The sequence below is a fragment of the Corylus avellana genome, chromosome ca5 (assembly GCF_901000735.1).
Source record: "Corylus avellana chromosome ca5, CavTom2PMs-1.0".
In the NCBI taxonomy this organism is placed as follows: Eukaryota; Viridiplantae; Streptophyta; class Magnoliopsida; order Fagales; family Betulaceae; genus Corylus; species Corylus avellana.
In genome coordinates, this window is record NC_081545.1 from 34,564,002 (window position 1) to 34,583,516 (window position 19,515).

General features: G+C 37.3%; 2 protein-coding genes across 3 annotated transcripts; both read right to left on the bottom strand.

Moving 5' to 3' along the window:
• Positions 1-281: 281 nt before the first annotated feature.
• On the bottom strand, positions 282-3,054 carry LOC132180720 (pentatricopeptide repeat-containing protein At5g40400). The gene is given in 2 exon segments (XM_059593625.1): positions 282-1,041; positions 1,043-3,054. Coding segments are annotated over 2 exon segments (1,914 nt in total). The 5' UTR covers positions 2,915-3,054; the 3' UTR covers positions 282-999.
• A 1,014-nt stretch (positions 3,055-4,068) lies between these two features.
• Positions 4,069-19,446, bottom strand: LOC132180721 (protein RST1). 2 transcript variants are annotated; one of them, XM_059593626.1, is made up of 25 exons: positions 18,974-19,446; positions 18,310-18,594; positions 18,089-18,172; positions 17,660-17,939; positions 16,935-17,185; positions 16,423-16,606; positions 16,116-16,303; positions 15,894-15,994; positions 14,579-14,654; positions 13,570-13,701; positions 13,405-13,486; positions 12,255-12,327; positions 11,538-11,709; positions 11,221-11,351; positions 11,044-11,135; positions 10,530-10,621; positions 10,248-10,463; positions 10,032-10,109; positions 9,379-9,561; positions 7,529-8,422; positions 7,148-7,444; positions 5,917-6,546; positions 5,473-5,623; positions 5,170-5,288; positions 4,069-4,634 (listed from the first exon to the last, which is right to left on the bottom strand). In XM_059593626.1, exons 1-25 carry the CDS (start codon positions 19,364-19,366, stop codon positions 4,272-4,274), a joined length of 5,547 nt encoding a protein of 1,848 aa, XP_059449609.1. In that variant the 5' UTR covers positions 19,367-19,446; the 3' UTR covers positions 4,069-4,271. The 2 variants fall into 2 exon arrangements, with proteins under 2 accessions (XP_059449609.1, XP_059449610.1); XM_059593627.1 differs by lacking the exons at positions 4,069-4,634; positions 5,473-5,623 and having other exon boundaries at positions 5,176-5,288.
• Positions 19,447-19,515: the final 69 nt, after the last annotated feature.

Here is a 19,515-nt window from a genome sequence, read left to right on the forward strand (position 1 = left end):
TGAATAATTTCTGCTCTAGTATTGAATTCGAAAACAAACAAAATAAAGTTGAATATGATGTCATTAGTAGTTTAGTACATGGTTCTCAAGCTATTAATCAGGCGTCAGCCACTTTGACACGGAAAGCAAGACTTAAAATCCATCCCTTGCAAGGATCTATTGGCAATATAGAAAAGATAATTAGTCACAAATGCAACGAACAAGTTCTTTCAATCTCCATTGTCCCCCCTATATTTATTATTGTTAATTTCCAGCAATACAAGTGATAGTTGGTGGCCGGTGCAACCAAATATTACTGGAAAAGGCTAGTTTTCACAAAGAATGGTACCCTGGAACTCAGAAGTTCTATTTAACTGTTGAATTTACAGAGGATTTTATTGAAATTCCAAAGCCAACGTAAAAGTATGATTTATACAAAACAAACTGAAATGATTTGAATTTCTAACACGCATGCACAGGCATGATGGTATCAAAATTGGTATTATTTTCTATAAGCGACCCCACAATTGCAAGTGTTTCCCTCATAAAACCTGAACTCTTGAGGGGAGGTCAGAAGAATCAGGGAAGTAAGTGCTGCAGCCCTAGAACTCATCACTGTTAACGGATGCTAGGGCTCTAGTTGGGATCATTTTGAGTTGTATTTTCGTGCAGGACATGTTTATTTTTTTTTTAAAATGGCATTTATGCCTCCACTTGCCATAAGTAACCATGACAGTGTACCCACATATGTCAGATCCACTACATATACATAGCCGCTCCATAACTTGGGCATTCCCCACACAGGTTTGCCACTGTTGCCTGCCCTATCTGCTGTGTTCTTCAGCTGAAAGCCCTTAGTTTATCCACAAAGCAGCACAAAGACCACCGTAGAATCACCACCGTAGGCACATAATAAGCTGATAGACAGATTGTACCCCAACTGTGGATACTTGATACTTCCTAAGATCATCTATCCAGAGAGAACACTGAACAGGGCACTCTCCCCTGGAATTCCTATCCCTACATGCATTCCACATTAAGCTTCTTTTTGTCCAGTACTGTAAGCTTTCCATAATCCATGGATCACGAACTTACATGTTAGGCTATTTGGTGCAAATCCCACTTTTTGCATCCTATCCTGGAGGTCCATTAAAGTAGCCACATCAGCATTCTCTGAGAGGGCTTTGACAAGTGCATTGTAACTTCCAGTATCGAAAATTTGAAATTCCATGGCGAAGAAGCCCAATAGTGATTCTGCTTTATAAATATCCCTTTCCTTGCAGTATCCATTTATTAATGCCCTGCATGTTGCTAGATCAGGTGGCACACCAGATTTAACCATTTCTTCCATTAAAGATTCACCATCCACACTTCTGTTTATTTTACACAAGCAGCTTATAAGAGCCCTGTATGTAACAAGATTGGGTTTTATATTTTGAATTACCATCTTGGCTTTCAAAACCAAAGCTTCTTCTGCATAATCGCATTTGCAAAGCGATTCAATAAGTTCATTGTAGACATCAATATCAGGCAGATAACCATGCTGAGAGATTCTTTCTAGAAGACTTTTAGCTGCAAATGGCCGATTTTCCTGACACAATCCGACCATTAGATAATCATAAATGTCATGAGAAATCGGAACTCCAAATCTCTCAAGCTCCGCAACCAAATTCAAAGCCGAAAGCAGCCTACCCTCTTTTCCATAACCTTCCATGATAATCCCACAAGTGAAACTATCTGGGCGAACCCCATTTCCTATCATCTCATACAACAATGACCTAGACTCTTGCATCTTTCCATCCTTGCAATAACCACAAATAAGTGTATTGTACGACTTAGTGTCTGGACTTAGCCCTCTATGAACCATCCGATGAAAAAGCTGATGAGCCTCCTTAAGCTTACCTTCTTTACAAAGACCATTCATCAAGGCAGTATATGTAAATAAATCCGGCAACACATACCTCCTATACATAATCTTATACAAATAAAATGCATCCTCAAGCCTTCCTTTTCTACAATAGCTATTAATTAATGTATTATACGTCACCACATCGGGATCAAACCCCTCTTCCTCCATCTTCTCCAAGAAGGCATTCACCTTATCCACATCTTCATCCTTGCACAACAGATGAGTCAACATATTAAACGTATAAGCATTCGGGTGTATCCCAAGTCTCCCCATCTCTTCATATACTTCCCAACATTGATCAACGCGACTCAGCTTCACCAACCCATTCAAAAGCCAATTACAAGCAATCACACTGGGGACAAAACCAACCTCCACAGTCCTCCTAAAAGCCCTAAAACCTTCTCGAATCATGTTGGCTTTCACATAAGCCTTAATAAGCATATCAAAGACAACTGGATCCCAATTACAATCTTCACTACACAAAACCAAACTTTCAAAAACATCATCATTTGGTGATACATCCTTAACCATTTCTATCAATTCAGACAACAATTTCATGGCTTGCGAAAATTTTCGAGACCAAGTCAATATATGAATAATAAAACAGTAATTCTGGGTAGTGGGTCTGAGGCACAAACCATTTTTAACCCAATCGAAGAAAGTGAGAGCTGAGGAGTAATCAGATTGGCACCTCAACAAAACTCTTGAAATTTCATGGGCACCCAGATGAGGAAGAATCCCTTTAATGTCATTTTGAAGAAGAGCTAGATGGGTACTTTCTTGTTTGAGGTTTGAGCAAATGAGATTGACTAAGTTGTTGGGGTTCTTGTTTCGGGGGAGAAGATTGTAAAGTGGGTTTGAGATTGATTTGGTATCTGACTCTGGTATGGTTTGTAGAAATGAAGAAGAGGAAGAGGAAGTTGATCGAAAAATGAAATTATTGTTGGGGAATGATTTCAGCGGCGGCTTTGTATGAGACGCAGCGTTGGTTGATACAATGAGGATTCCGGTTTTAGTTCGACGCATCAGTAGCTATGAAGGTTGAAAACACAGCGAGAGAGAGAGAGAGAGAGAGAGAGAGAGAGAGAGATAGGGAGATATAGAGGCGTACCAGACCTTAGACTTTGGACGAAGGGGCGCGCTTGGGAAAATGCTCAAAAACAGTTCTTTTTTGTTGCGGTTGAAAGAATTTCTTCTTCTAGGTATTTAACAGAAAGAGTTTCGTTTCATTTGTTTTTTTTTTTTTTCCCCCTCTGTTTTTTAATTACGCCGTAACAGGATTCTCCTCCTCCTCCGCCACTTCCCATCACCGTCGAGTTTCTATTCCACCACCTTTATTACCATTGTCCTAATAACATTGATGTGGTTTATTTTCTGAGCGGTCATCTCCCCAGAATAATAATACAGAGGGTTAAAAGAAAGAAATTTGATAATCAGTAGAACTGTTCAAATTAAAATTTGTGGTTCCATTCCAAATGATTTTCCGCAAGACCATGGAGAGATTGGTGAAAGAGAAATAAAACTCGAAGCAAATGCTTATAAATTAATTTATGAACAAAGTTTTTCTTCAAAGTGAGTTGAAAGAAATTCCCCAAACGCATTTTATTAAGCTGACTTAGAGCATATGATTCTCACATGCATTTTTAATAAGATTAGTAGAACATGTATTTTTCATTTACTCCTAAGACAAATGTCGATTTAATAGATTAGGCATCCAATGTAGTTTGAAAGAAAACTGTTTATATTTTTGTCAAAATTGAAACTCTAGTGTTGGACGGATTTGGCTTAGGTGCTCTAAAACAATTAGAGCACGTAGCCACGTGCTATACTTTTTCAAAAGTTCAGATTTAATTCCAAGTTTTTTTATGAGAGAAATCTGAACTATTGAAAAAACTTGTGCTATAAATTTTTTTTCAATACCCAAGCCAAATCATGTACATAGAACTTATGTTCTATGAAGTACTATATTAAAAGAAGACAGGGCTATTCTTCCATTAAATATAGAGTAATTCTATAAGTCACTCTTGTGTCCTTCTTGTGATACTCTAAGAATGAGATGACTTTTAAAATAACTAGTTGATCAAGATTCAATAATGATTTTTTTTTTATAATGATTAATTACAAGTTCAAGCCCAATGATGATTTTAAAAGCAACATCATTAGTGGAGTGACACAAGAGAGACACAAAAGAAACTTCTAGCATTACTCCAAAATATATACAAGATTTCTTTTTCTATCATTCTTTGAAGTTCACAAAATGGAAGTTATTTCTAAAAATTTAGCAGGCCACAAATTGACCATGTCAAAGAGAAAAACCAAAAATGCCTCTAAGATTCTGGTTTTGAGCTCATCCGAAAGCCACATTTTCAGAGATAAGTGCTCATTAAGTGATGACCATGTCCGCAAGCTTCAGCTGTTTCTCAAGAGGCAAGTGGTCTTTTAAAGATAGACAAGCACAATGCAAGACACGAAATAGAAACACAGCCATACCATTATCACTTTCATCAATAGCCTGTATGCCGGGCGTGTCATCACTGCGTACTTTATGCGTAGCCCAATCGTAAATGCGTCCCAGCGATGCCCAGAGATTAGAAACAATGGATTCTGCAACACCATCCCAACTGGGGTCTGACAAAAGGGAAGTGAGGGTAACTGGTAGATCACTCAACACAGTAAGTCGGTCCACGATCAGAAGAGGCATATATTTGCAGCAGCTACCACATAGCAGACCAAGAAACTGCAGCGCCTGGAGGAGAAAGAATTTTAGTGAAAAGCATGGGAAAAGTGACAGTCAAAAGTTCTCCCCTTCTAATATTTCATTTAGTCCCCAGTCATGGCAAGCCACTGCACTGTCCAGATCTGGCAGTCGAAGCAAGGGGAATGCTAAAATACACTTGCTCTTCACCTAAATGCCTTTAAGACACTTGGTTTAGAGAAGGAAAAAAAAAAAGAAAGAAAAAGGAAGCGCCGTAGGACAAGTAACAGGCACCAAGATGTAAATGTTAGCAGCATTTGAACTCAAACATCGCACCACTCTCAATGTCAAACAAAATGGTTTCTCATATCGCAGGCTTTGCCAACAATACTGTAGGGAATCCTTGATATATCATCAACGTTGATTAACTGTTTGCCATTGTACCTCATTTATTCTGGTTTAGGTCACCAATAACATGGATTTTTGTGTTCCACTCCTGGACCGTGTCTGTTTTATAATAATGGTTCCATGTATAACTTTTATTGTAATCATTCTACATTAGAGGGATTTGATGCCTAGTGCCTACCGTAGAAGGATAACTTGATATACAGCTAATTTCCGCTGCGTTGACAACCCACTGTCTTTTGACACTTCCCTCTGCATGTTGTAGAGCTGCTACAACTTCAACGAGCACATCCCAGACACCTGAAAATAAAGAGTAGATATATCAGCAGCTTTAGATGCTTTCAAGTATGTACATACTATAAAGCAATTCCCATTCTATTCGGCATTGGAGAAACATGCAACCATTCACAAATTTTTAGTTTTTATTGTTTTATTAATATCTGCCCAGTTATTATATTGGTTACCATTATGTATAGAAACTAACCACGTGATTCAGAGTTCAATATATAAGCTTTTAGTCTTCCCAGCTCAGTCAATGGGAGGGAACCGATCCTAACTAGCTTGGCTTTGGCTTGAATCTTTTTCACTACTTCAATAAACTGACCATCTCCTTGTACTAGGGCCTCTCGTGAGACCTGTGAGGTGCAAATGGCAGTTAAAGTAATCGAGCATATAACATAGCATAAAGGCTTAAAAGCTGCGCATATATTTATGAATTCAATTTAAATAAATCAGAATTCACTTGTTAATGGAGTGAATCATGAGGGAAAAAGTTCCACTTAATCTGTACCAAGAAAACGATGGAAGCATGACATTCCTTTAAAGGGTGTAACCAGTAAAGAATGCTGCCAGTAATCTAATCTCAATGTCAGAATATCTATGAAACAGCAAGATGAAACAAGAAATTTCTCAAGGGGATAAGGTATACCTGCAGAAAATCCAGTAGCCAACCCCGCTGAGCCTTCCCTAAGCATCTAACAGCCTCAGACCACTCCTCCACAGAACTCAGCTGATCCACTTCTATGACGGTGGCAGATCCCAATACTGGCAACAAGGAAAACAGCACCTCCATGCACCTTTCAATGTGGGATGTGTAGTCTACAGAGTCAAGAGTAGCTTCATCTAGGCACTGACAGAGACCCTTCCAACATGAAATCCGTAACATTGAAGTAACCGAGGACAAGTAGAGAACTACATCATTGAAAAGTTTCTCAAGCCTGGAACCCGAGAATACTTTTATCAGGTCTGCCAGATGAACAAGCAGATATGATTGCAGATTCAGCTCAAGTGCCCTAAACCGGGACAGGTCAGAGAGCTCATCGAGGAAAGTTAAGAGTGGATCAAATTGGTTTGCATGAGCTAATGAAAACTGCAAACATTCCTCCCTGAGGATTCCTTTTTCGAGAGCTGAATCTGATGGGAACAACTCATCAACTTGAGCCTCATATCTCATGCAGCGTCTTATGATTGCACCCCAATCCAAGACCGGCAGCCTAGGAGCACGTGAAAGGCACCTTAACACAGTAACTATAGTGCCAACATGTGCAACAGTACCTGTCTGAATTTAAGAAAGTTGAGAAATTAGTTAGACTGGCCAGCAGAATCTTTTTACAGGACATAATTTTCTGTATAAGAGAGAAAGAGAACCAAGGATTGGCTCCTATCACATACTAACATGCAGACACAATGTTATGAAGGTAATCAAAAGTTAAATCTTGGATTACATGTATAATTCTTGCAGATGACTATAAAAACATGCATAACTGCGAACAAGTTATCAAGTGATGGCTCAACCTCCACACAAGTCTCATTTCTTTCATATAAGCAGACATACAAAGCAACAGAAAAGAACTCGGTGTCCAGTGTGAATTAAAAAACAAAAAAAAAAAAACTAGAAGACTTCGCATCAACATACAATCACTCATGACATCATGTCCACCACTGGAGCATCAAAGAGACCATGTCAACCATATCACGATGAATGAGAATAAATATAATAACAATATCAACAGTGAGAAGAAATGGCATTGATAAGCATATTGTATAACATGCATATATCTTAGTTTTTCAACAAACTGCCTGAGAAAACAAAGGAGCTTTGGAATAGCATCAATTCACAGTGAACTGCAGGGCTTATAGCAACACTGCAACAGACCTACCTCAGAAACACTCAGATGCATTAACCACAAACAGAGCCTCATAACTACACTGTCCTCAGAAAAACTTTGAGAGACAGATCTTGAACCTTCTGCATTAGTCTTGATACTATTGTCAATGTTCAGAGGTTTGTTGGACCACAAATGATGTCGAAGAAATGAAACCGCCCATGCTGCATACTGTTGCAGCTGATGGTCATCAGAATTCTGGGCAACAAGAAATATCTCTTGCATCAATGATGTAATATTCGGCTCACAAACAGGGCTTGAAAGTAGAGGACCCCTGAGATAACGAGATTCCTGTTCAGGAAACACAAGAATATTTATCGGTAAGAAAATGAATAGCAGAGAAAAAAATTTCTGGTAGGAACAGCAAAAGACAACCTTTCGCTCATAACCAGTCTGCATTGTTAGAGGATGCACATGAACCAAAATCCCAGCACCTGCTCCTATAGCATTAACAACTCCAAGCAATCCACCCAAATGGATGAGAGGCGGGTAAGGATTGGAATAACATTTTTTAAACAATTCTAGTAAATCTTTGACACATTCAACTTCAATAGAATGCACCCCTTCATTCAAAATACAGGCAAGGAGGCTTCCAGCACCAACGCATGATGCCATCAACAAACTCTGATGAAAACTGCCTGATTTTTTAACAGAAACTAACTCAGAAATGAGCTCCCTATAGCCATTCACTAGATGATCTAGTTCATCATCATTGATCAGTTCTACTCTCTGGCAGAAAGCAACTACAATAGGAAGTGCAAGACAGGATCCTACTGCCAATACAATCTCAGGACCTTCACTGCAAGAACCATAATTATGAACTAGAGTGTTCACATGTGGAATCCATGATATGATTAAGCCTTTTATCTTGATCACAGCATCATGTGCACCAGCTCTGTATACCGCACCAACAGAGCTTGCCAAACCAAGAACAAGTCCAGCAACACCCCAGATATCTTCCTCCAGGTCATCACAGTTCTCACGTGGCAGGTCAGCAGTTCTAATAGAATCAAGATCATATTTGTCTGATGTGAAATATGCACAGATACTGTCCAAGATATCCGATGAAGATTGAGTGAGGTTAGAAATCATTAGAGATAGGGCTCTTAGTATTGTTCCTAGTAAGTCCTCTTCCTTCATCTTTATGGTTTCTTTGTCCAAGTCAGAGTTATCAGCAGCTTCAACCCTTGTAAGAAGATCTTGGCATGCAAAACCCAAGCCAACGCCACATGCTCCTTTGACAAGGGTGCTTCTGCCACTACCTAAAACCTGAAAGCAGATCGCTATCAGTAAAGTACACCACCAGATAATTCAGTAAACCATTTTAAATGTGCATTGAGCAAACACAAAACTCTTGGTGCTTCTAAAACATCCGTGCTTCTTCAATTTTTCTTCTTCAACTACTATTTGAGTAAGCACAACACTATAAATTAGACGCCTAAGCTGGACAAGAACATAGCACAGAAGCAACAACTAAATGCTTAGTTTCTATGCGTTCTGAAGAACAAAATACAATAGGGGAGAAAAGAAAAAAGTAAAAGTAGCAAGCATTAAAGTTTGGCTTTAGGTCAAACTTCACTCACTTAGGAGCTGAAATTGATCAGTTGTGTAATTAAATAACGGTAAATTACACCAATCTCCACTGAGGATCGGTGAAATGTCAGGCACTTCCTATTTTCAGAAACGGCATTTTAAAACCTGAAGTTAGCAATTCAAATAACAGAATACAACCTTACACTCACATGCCATCATTAACTGTGATTAAATACTTACTATATTTGTATCCAAAGTAAAATCAGGTGGGGATCGTTTGAAGGTTAGATGACAAGGAAAATCAGGAAAAAATGTCAGCTCAAAGGATGGAGTATTGATTCTAAAAAATGAGCAAAACACCAAACATTTCCCCAAACCTTGATGGAGATTGGTTTAATTTACTCTAAAAAATATTTCCATAAAACTTCCTATCAATGTGGGAACATCTTAGATTCTTTAATAATTGAGAAGAAAAATACATGTGAAATATTTTCTAAGGTCATAACCACTTGTTCATATTACACAGTAGTTTACTCTATACAAGGCAGCAAGGTAAATTGTTGCTTTCCTTAGACTTGACCGACCAAACAAAAAAAATTTAGAGCTAATTATTTAGTTTTGCATAAAATTATACTATGCATGATTAAATTAAAAGAAAAAAAAAATCAGTACAAATGCAGAACGGTGCACACCTCAACAAGTCCACTGATGATCTGAAATTTCTGCTTATGATCAGTTACATGTAGGCAACTTGAGTTTAATCCAAGAGAAATTGCAGCTGACCATTGGCGGTGTTCATGTTCATGATGGAACAACCAATTCAACAGGAACTCTGAAGCAGTTGATTTAACACTATGGGCAGATGGAGGCAACACCTGATAAAAGCAATCAAAGCCAAAGCACTAGACTGAATAAAGAATGCAAATTATGAAATCAAATTCCTACTGGTAAAAAGTGACATTATTGATTACGAAATTTATTACAAAAAATGTTGATTGCACAAAGACACTTGCGAGGATCACATGGGGGTCGAAGGGTTCTTGCTAAACCTGCCAATTGATCCAAAATTTTAAATTTTAATGAGGAAGGTGTAATAAGATACTTTGAGAAAATGGGACTGCCACCTGGCACATATATACAGCAAAACTGTCTATAATTGAAAAAATGAGGCAGGGTTTATTCCCACAATCAACATATTGCATCTTGCCATATCATAGAAATAATATAGAATTATTTGATGATGATTCTGTTGATCTCATGTAATTCCTTTGACAGTTGACCATAAATATGCACAACAGTCAAATTATGAAATCTAGAGGAAAATACAGTCATATAACATTCTTACCAAACAAAGTGCACCAATGGCTAGTGCAATATTTTCAGAAGATCTAGGGATAGCTTCTTCTGCCATATGTATCATACTCTGCATGATAAAAATTAAAATAAACAAATAAAATAATAATAATAATTGCATCACGGTTGACACTGAATTTGTTTAAAATTGATGCAGAAAGATACTAGTCATGAAGTAGTAAAATGAAAGCCAAAGGTGACAGTTAACCTTAAGAATATTATTAGCAGCTTTAGAAGATTTATCCAAGACGCTGTGAGGTGATTTAGCATCAAAATACAAGATATCAGCTCTCATCCAACGTCGAATGAAGGGTTTCCATGACTGCAGCGAAAGAAGTGCAACAAAAATATTTCTTGATAGCTGAAGAGATGCCGCTATTTCCACCATTGCATTCTCGTATCCAGAATGTGGATCTTGTAATCCCTGAATATTACGTAATATTAGAGTATATCCTCAAGAAAAGGATATCTGCTATTGTGATTATCTTACTCTCGATGCCCCTCGGTTGTCCACATCTTTAGGAGTGAAGGAAAGACATAACAGAGCTGCACCAGGTAATTCTCTGGCATTACTTCTTTCCTCTGCAAATGCAATGCTTATAAGGTTAGAACAAAAACAGGGGAGGGGGCTATATGCTGTTAAAACACATAAGAAAAATTCACCAACATAAACCATTTTGATTAATTACCATCAACAAAAGCCGCAAACACTGCCAAATGCCTAAACTTGTTGAAGAACACCAATTATCTTTTGTAACATATCACCTTATACTTCCATCTTTCTCTTATTCTTCCAAACAACATTTTGTATGTTTTTCATGTGGAAATAGTTAAGCAAACTTTTGTAATCAGCTATATTTGTCATAATACCACCAAAGTGATGAAGAAATTGAAAGTACTATCATTCAGACTTTTTTTTCTTTCTTTTCCAATCAACAAAGCAGAAATTCAAAGTAACCAGCATTTATTGTGAGGACGCTATATGACCAGTAAGCTCATGCTACCTGAAGAGAAGATAACCTGGGGAAATACATCCAGCAGCTTCTCAATCTTACTTCCTGCGACTTTTTTCTCCTTGACCAATCTTCGCCGAGTGCTGAAGCATCTTGACAAAAATCAGTATCAAATATATCTAAAGCCCATGGAGCAGTAAAAAAGTTAGAAGGAACTTTATAGTTTACCTGTGCTCGTATTTTATGATCTTGACTTGAAATTCTTCCATAGCCTTGAGTACATTGGTGTTGGTCTCAGAAAAAAGCAACTCTGTGGTTCTTTTCTTGAATTCTGGAATATATTTATCAATATGTGATACCTGGGAAAATGTTATTTGAAGGAAAATTTAAGACGACTGCATCAAAAAGAAAGTAAATTCAAATGCAGAGATATCAGGCAAGGGCAGCAGCCAAAAACAAATGCAGGATTTGTTAAGGTTCGCTTATTAAATGTATAAGGTGATCAAAGTTGGCTGAAGTTGACTGAAGCCATTCATAAATATTACCTCATATTGGATCAAGGCCTCAAAACCAGAGGTCCTTGCCTTTGCCCATTGTAACCCATGATCAGCGTGATTAGAGGAACCTATAATGCCCCATAAAATCTGCAAAACATTTGATGAAGCTTCTGAGTATGCTTCAGCATCCATTGCACCCCACCTTAGCAGAAGGCAAATGCTGCCAGTATCCAAAGATTAAGAGGCACTTAGTTATCACAGGATTTGAAGAGACAATAACAAAATTTATTAAGAAATATCAAAATTTTAAGCATTTGCCCCTCAAATGAGATAGAGAGCAAAAATATTGTACTGTAGAAGCAACTATCACATTCAAATAAAAATACAGAAAGAGCATATTGTTGTAGAAAGTCCAAGATAAATGAATGAATAACAGAAAAGATGAAAGAAATCACTATTTCAGCGAGGGCTTAGGGAGATGTTATTCCTAAAATTACATGGAAGATTTCCAGTAACAATGGCAATGTTGTCAAAATCACTCCGGGACCTTCTCTTTTATTTTATTTATCTGCCAGGCTAGACATAAAATATTCTTAACGCTGGTAGTTAGTGCCTAGTGGTTGCAAAAGGGAAGGGAGCCCCTTGATAAGCTGAATCCAACATGGCTCCTCTTTTCTAGAAAATTTTGCCACCATTAATTACGGACTCAGAGCCGGTTGAATGAACCCATAATCCAAAATAAAGAGCATACCCAGACACACTTACCTATGTGCAAGAACTGGGTCAGCAGAATAATCTAGCAAATCCTTCGCAACAACTTCCCAGGCCGTATAAAAATCTGGACAGACACAATTTATTGCATATACTGTCAGAATAAATTTTATTTATGAAATAAGCAAGTGTAACTCATGAAAAAACATCAGAAGTAAAAAATTTCTTAGAATAGATTACAACATTTAAGCATTCAACAAAGTACAAATGGATTCTTAAACCATGACTGTCTTGCCCAAATATCCACTTTTTTTTTTTTGGAGTATCACTTCAGGTTGCTCCAGAGAAAAGAGTTTCAGAAATGTTCATTTTCATTTGATAACACTTTTTTTTTTTTCTTTTTTTTGCAATGAAAATGCTAAACTAGCATCGTAAATGGAGTTATAAAAAAAATGATTATAATCCCTGTGTACTAGGATTGCGCTCCTTTACACTTTATTAATGATAATGAAATTACTTAGAAAAAAAGGATTATCATCCAAGGTTCCAAACAAATTGTTAAATCTTGAAGTGATCATGGATGGACAACCAACTATGTGTTGATTACATTTTGATAGATAAATTATGCCGTTCAGGATTCCAAATACGCACTATGTGCAGTAGAAGCAGCCTTTTAACCAACTGATAAGTAAATACTGTAATTGGCTACCCAGTTCACTTAGGACAATGCCTTGCTTGATGCCGAGTAAATATGCAAATCAGGATCATAGGACTGCCAGGGCACCTTTTGTTTGCATAAAATCTTTAGAGTTAAGACCACAGTGAGGTATTTACTGCTGTAACGACAATATATATATATATATAAGAGAGAGAAACTTTAACATTTAATTGTGCACATGAAATTTGTCAAGTTAAAAAAGTTATTCTAAGTCAAACCAATCTTTTATATTAGGAAAAAAAAAAAGAAAAAAGAAGAAAGAAATGAGAAATATTAGGTATATCTTGACCTCTCACAATAAACCTGAGAAAGATCAAACACCATTTACGATGTTAGTAATGGTTGCTGAAGGTCAGGTGAGGTTTTCAGACAATCAGCAGATATGTTCAAAAAATTCACGAAGCCACATTTCCAAATTTAAGCTGCACTCAAGGAATAAATGGGAAACGGAAAAAGAATTTAAATTCACAGAACAATTAAGATTACCAATTACATCAGCTTCACAAAGGTGAGCAAGACTTTGAAAACCAAGAGCATGAATCATAGGATCTCGGCTCTTAATGCAAGCCTATGGAGTCAAAGACAAAAAAAATTATTTTAGAACTGCATGCATAGACAAAGCAAATACAAAGCAGCTATGAAAACCCATACCGAAACAGACATGATAAGGTCAACACCCCTATCAGGGTTTCTTCTGCAAACATCCCGAATGGAAGCAGCGATACTGATACAAATATTTCTCTCAGATACGAATTCGGTAAACCCTTTTGGAAGTAGCACACCCTAAATGTTGAGAAGCAAAACAGAATTAAAGGAGAAAATGTAGCAATAATAACTGAAAAAATGGCAAGTGGTTTTTCGGTATGAAATCCAAAAGAACAGGTCAACTGTACATCATAAAAACCAAGCAGAAGAGAAAGCATTTTCTTTATCTTTTTTCCATAACCAACATGCTTCTTTCACTTTTACTTCGATACATTATGAGTTAGAACAGAAACTAATACCTACATTACTAACAAGAGCTGGTCTGGGTTACGGCCCCAAATACAGGACAATGCCTCTCCCAAGTATGATCTCAGTGTGCTAAGGCTGCCCAGGCAACCCCAAGTCTATAACATATAAATAGGTGCACTGCTAGAGTTATGGTCAGTAAATTGTAGCAAAAGAAGACCACACACTTGTCTCATTCACGACTAGAAAGAAAATACATATTGACACACAAACTTATATAACCATATTAACAATATCAAAGACAATCACCCATGACAGAACTACCAAATAGTTATACATATTATTGTGTGCCGCCCAAAACTAATTATAGAATATGTACTCAATGCATTTTTTAGACATACTTGATTAGATATTTCAGACCATTAGGGAAATCAGAGATACACCACCATGACTGTCTATTTAGATCTATGCCCAACATACACCTAAAATTTAGAAAATAGTCACTGTTATACTTCCTTCAATCATTCTCCCCCCAGGAACCCCTCCAAAAAAAAATCAACAAATGGATCCTCATTAAAAGGGTACAATATTTATTATTGTCCCCTTCTGCAATCTCATATTGTCTACATTTATTCCAACCCTTGTTTATAAATCAACAAAGGCTATGTGCTGTCAGCCAATAAGGAAAGAAGCACAATAGAGTTCTTACTTGCAAACTTCCAAAGGCACGGTCATTGGTCTCCCAGGTTTGACAAAGCAAACGAGTGGCTGTAGCATATAATGTTCTGAATATAAAATAAAAATTAGTATGACGTGCTAAAACCAACATAAGTAGACTACCTAACTGTACATGTTTTGTTCAAATGATAACAAACAACATAAGTGGCACCTAAGTCCCCTCATAAGCCCCACTTGAATTTCATACGAGACTTCGGCCTAGATGACAAGCACTACTGCATATTGCAATACAACAAAAATAGAAGCTTTAATATATTCAGAGGCATGGGGATGGTTCAAGGCCCCATTTGGTTTTAAGGGAATCGCCAGAGTTTCCCAAAAAATTTAAAAACGCCCTCAAGCCATAAGGTAGTTCCCCAAATTTTTTTAAAATATCTCTTAAAAACATATTTTAAAATAAACCTTTACCACCCCCCTCCTCCCCTTCTTAATTTTTAAGTTTTGTCCCCCAACAGTAAAAGTCTTGGTTCCGCCCCTGGCCATACCCAGCATTGAGATGTACATATTAACCACTAGGAACAGTAACAAGAGATTGTAAGAGCATCCGAAATGCAAACAATGGCAGCCCTCAGGGAGCAAAATAATAGGTCAAGCAAGAAAGCTTCAAACTCACAATTTAATATAGTAGGATAAATTGATCAAAACCATAGAATGTATATATGGAGTTCTATTATGCGACCTCAATGGGAAACACAAAGCAATTCATGGTCCTCCAAGAAGACAAAACCCATGGTCCTATCACTTGGGATTTACATGATATTCCTTCTGGTACATGTGCTTGGGAAGGTATGATAATAATGTTGGATTAGACTGTTTATTACTTATCAAAAAAAATAATGTTGGATTACTTCAACTGGCATTTCTTAGGGCAATGAGATGTGTGTGGACAAAAGCCCATTGTTTGTGTCTAAGGTCATATCATTTTCCAAATCCAAATACAGTCATTAATGCAAAGAAGCTATATAGTAAATATTTCCAGAAAAATACTCTGGGTTAGTATAAATTAAAAATAAACATGAAGCATGATAAAACTTCACTCTTGAGTTATGGCCTTTCTTCAGCTACATGTGAATCATGTGAGAATTAATATTGAATTTTATTAGTGACAAAATAAATGTCAGATGAAACAATTTACAAGTAATTATCAACATCAGTATGTGTTAATGAATATCCTCCACGACAATAGCAAAATTGTCACAAAACATGCTGTCACAAGGTGATGCCACTAAAATGATCCAAAAGAATGAAATGAAAGACATAAAGGATATTTTCTTCAGAGAACATACGGTTTTGCGTCCTTGTGAAGCATTGGCAAGATAGTTTGAACTATGAGTGGAATCATCACAGAATGTGAGGCAAGTGATGGAAGCATTCCCAAAATCTTTAGCTGCAAGAACAGTTGAAAAAGGAACATAAAGATAATTTAATAAGGCAGCCAGAAGGCAAAGCTAATATGCCCTGCATTAAGAACAAGAGGAACAAAGCCAGCATAGTTAAGGAAAGCTAACCAACATATTATGGCTTGTAATATCATTCCTGGTGAATAAGTTACTGTAAAATAGAATTGCTAACAATAATGGAACTCCCAGTTTAGCATCCATAACGCCAATAGCAGCCAAAGAATCTAGAGCAGCACTCCCTAGTGACTGATGCATCACCAAAACACCAGCCACAGCACTGAGCAACAAGGGCATTTCTACAAGGAAAATAGTAGGACAATGTGAAAATGACACAAAAGAACCTTCCCCTTTCAAAAAATGTATGCCAAACTAAACAACTCCCCATTATTGCATGCTAAGGAACACAACCAATTACCTGTTACAAACAATTCTTGAGATCGAGAGAGATGTAGGGAAGATTTTTGTCTGTCAACGATCCATAAAGAGTATTGTTTTAGTTGAGAAGCCCAAGATCTTGGTAAATTAAGCATTTCTTTGCCATCAGCTTTACAAGTAGAAGCAAAATTTAAGAACAAGAAACTGGATATTGAAAACTGTTCCTGAAAAACAGAACAAAAATAAATTTTATAGTTCTGGCACGAGTTATATTTCTACATTATTATATCCCTAAAATTGGACCACCCTCATCCTTTCCACCCTAAATATGAGGCTGACAAGTAGATGTAATGACTGTTAGGCTGTCTCAAGTTACATAAAATTAAATTCGGAATGAACATCATGAATTTGAAACAGTGACCACTTTAAGCACTTAAAGTATTCCATTCAACATTCTGCTTAACACTAAAATAAATAATCATGAAATCTAAGATGAAGAAAATATCATTTCAAACAAAGAAAAGATCCAGATATCAGATAGTGAAAAGTTACCTGAAACCATAAATGTTGCAAAAGCCTAAAAGCTACACTTCCAGGTGTACTGAGAGATGGAAATCCCCCTTCCATTGCCTGTTCATTCTTCGGTGCCACTGACATTTTTACTAAAAGCTTTTCTAATGTGACAAGTAAATCAGTTGCTGCCCCTTTGACGCATTTAGAAGGAGATGACATAAGGCTGATGACAGGAAATATGAATAAAAGCTCTTCACTCAGAGCAGAAGCAGTTTTTCCAATATCATATTCTGCAATAGCAAATATAATATAAGCAAATACCAGGAAAAGTAAGAAAGACAATGATATAAAAGAATCAGTAACATTTTCAAATAAACAGAGGAACACATCCAGAATAACAATAAGCAAGATAAATAGCTGTTATTATAAATAAAAATTGATTAAAGTAAGACCATAGTCACTACACATTAATCCAAGAAGCTAAGCATAAATAATAACTTTATAAGGAAACAATTCATGGTCACAAGCACATAATAAGAACAAGGCAAATAGACTTATGATAGACCGGTAACCAAATGGATTTTTAGGCGCCCAAGGCATATACAAAGATTGAGCAACTACATAGATATTCTTGACAAATTTCATGGATTCAAATTCACAAAAACGTAAAAACTTAAAACTCAAAAATTATAGTTTAACAATGTGTCGGGTACAACATGTATTTTGATTAACAGATTATTTATAAACTTGTCAGTTTAACATACCATTTTCATATTTCCACTCTAGGAGGAAGTGAAAAAACTTCAATATAGAAAGTTGATCATGTTCAAGCTCAGACTGAACGAGGATAACAAATAAGGATAGCACACTTGATGATAATTCAGGCACATATTGCAACCCAAGATCTTTCTGGACAAACATTAAGCGCTTCACCAGTTCAACTATAGGCTCATTCCCACCAGAGTGCTTATGATCACACGTACATAAAGAAAGAACAGTCCCTGACAGTTCCACACCGCATAGTTGAGCTTTATTCATCAGCCGCTAATATAGACATAGGCAAAAATAAAAAAATCAATACAAAAGAAACAAGGTAGTACAGCAACAACTGCCAGCAGAATGAAGACACCACAAGCAATAAAAATTCTTTCACAACTCCAAGGGTGCACTGAAGTCAAGTTATAAGAGCATACCAGTCCCCTTCCAGCCAAATTTCTCAACACCACGATATATGCGTCCACCGTACATTCCACAATGTACGTAAAATTCCTAAAATCCTGAGAATTATCAAGAAATGAGAACCTAAGTAGCATGAATCTGCATGGAAACAATCAAGCCTTTACCTAGACTAATCCCCTTAACACAAGCAAATGAAGCCAATGGAGACAATACTTTGCAAAACAAGTATACTTACTTCCAAATTTCTGCGTGCAAGATACTTGATGCATTCCCTTAGCAACTCAAGAACTTGCATTGCATCGTCAGGGAACAAGCAACAAAGAGATCCCATCGATGATATTAAATGCCTCGCAAATAAAGAGGATGACGAATCCGAAAAGGGTATCCTCAGAATCGAATAGTTTAAAAAGGGTCTTAAGAATTCGCAAACCTCCACCATTCCCAACTGCTTATTCTGGGCCATAAACAGTAATACTTGCTGCATGAGCTCAGACTGAACCTCCGATCGGCACAAGAGAATCTGCCACCAATTACAAACACTGTTTGAAGGCTCAAATTCTACAATGATTTAGCTAATTGTTGCTAAAGATAAAAACTTGTTAATATGTTCACTCAATCAATGTTATTCTTACAATATTCAAAGTTTCCAAAGACTCAGACTGCATTTGGTGGTATTGAATTTTTACCTGAAGGCTTAAGTGCAATTCTGTAGCGTTATTGCTTTAGCACCTATAATTCGGAACTAAAGTCCAATTATGTAAATCCCATATCCCGAATTTAAATTCTAAAGTGAAAATTACAGTCCCGAATCCCAATAAACCGCACCGAAAAGCTAAATTCTAATACACACAAGTTCATAACCAAACACAGCCTTAAAAAAAGTCACTCATTTCTCGCACCTTGACAAACGGGTGGGTCTCCGCGGAAGCAAATCTCCAAGAGCCATTGTGCTTCTGAAACCCGAATCGAACCAGAAACCCAAGCGCTTTGACGAAAAGTCCGGAGAATTTCGGGTCGGATCCTTCGAGAGCGGACTGGAGCTCCAGCAACCCGCGAGAGATGTCCATTTGGGAGTCGGTGACGAGACGGCATAGCTCGCGAACCGATTGATCCACGACGGCCGGGGAGGGCGAGTGGAGGCACTGAGAGATAGCCTCTCTTCCCGGTTCAGATTCGGTGTCTAGGTACTTCGGGGCAGACCGGAGCTTCGAGAATATCGAAATAACCGCGAACTTCTGGAGGGAAGGTTGCAGCACTCGGGTCCTTTCGAGTAAGTGAGCGTACGAGTCCATTGAGAGAGATACTTTGAGTGTCAGCACTCATAGCAAAGGGCGAAACAAGAACACAGCGATGGTTGTAAGCAAACGACGCCGTCCAGTCAAGCAAATCTCCGTACCATATATATATATATATATTTTACCGAAAATTTGAAAATTTTGTT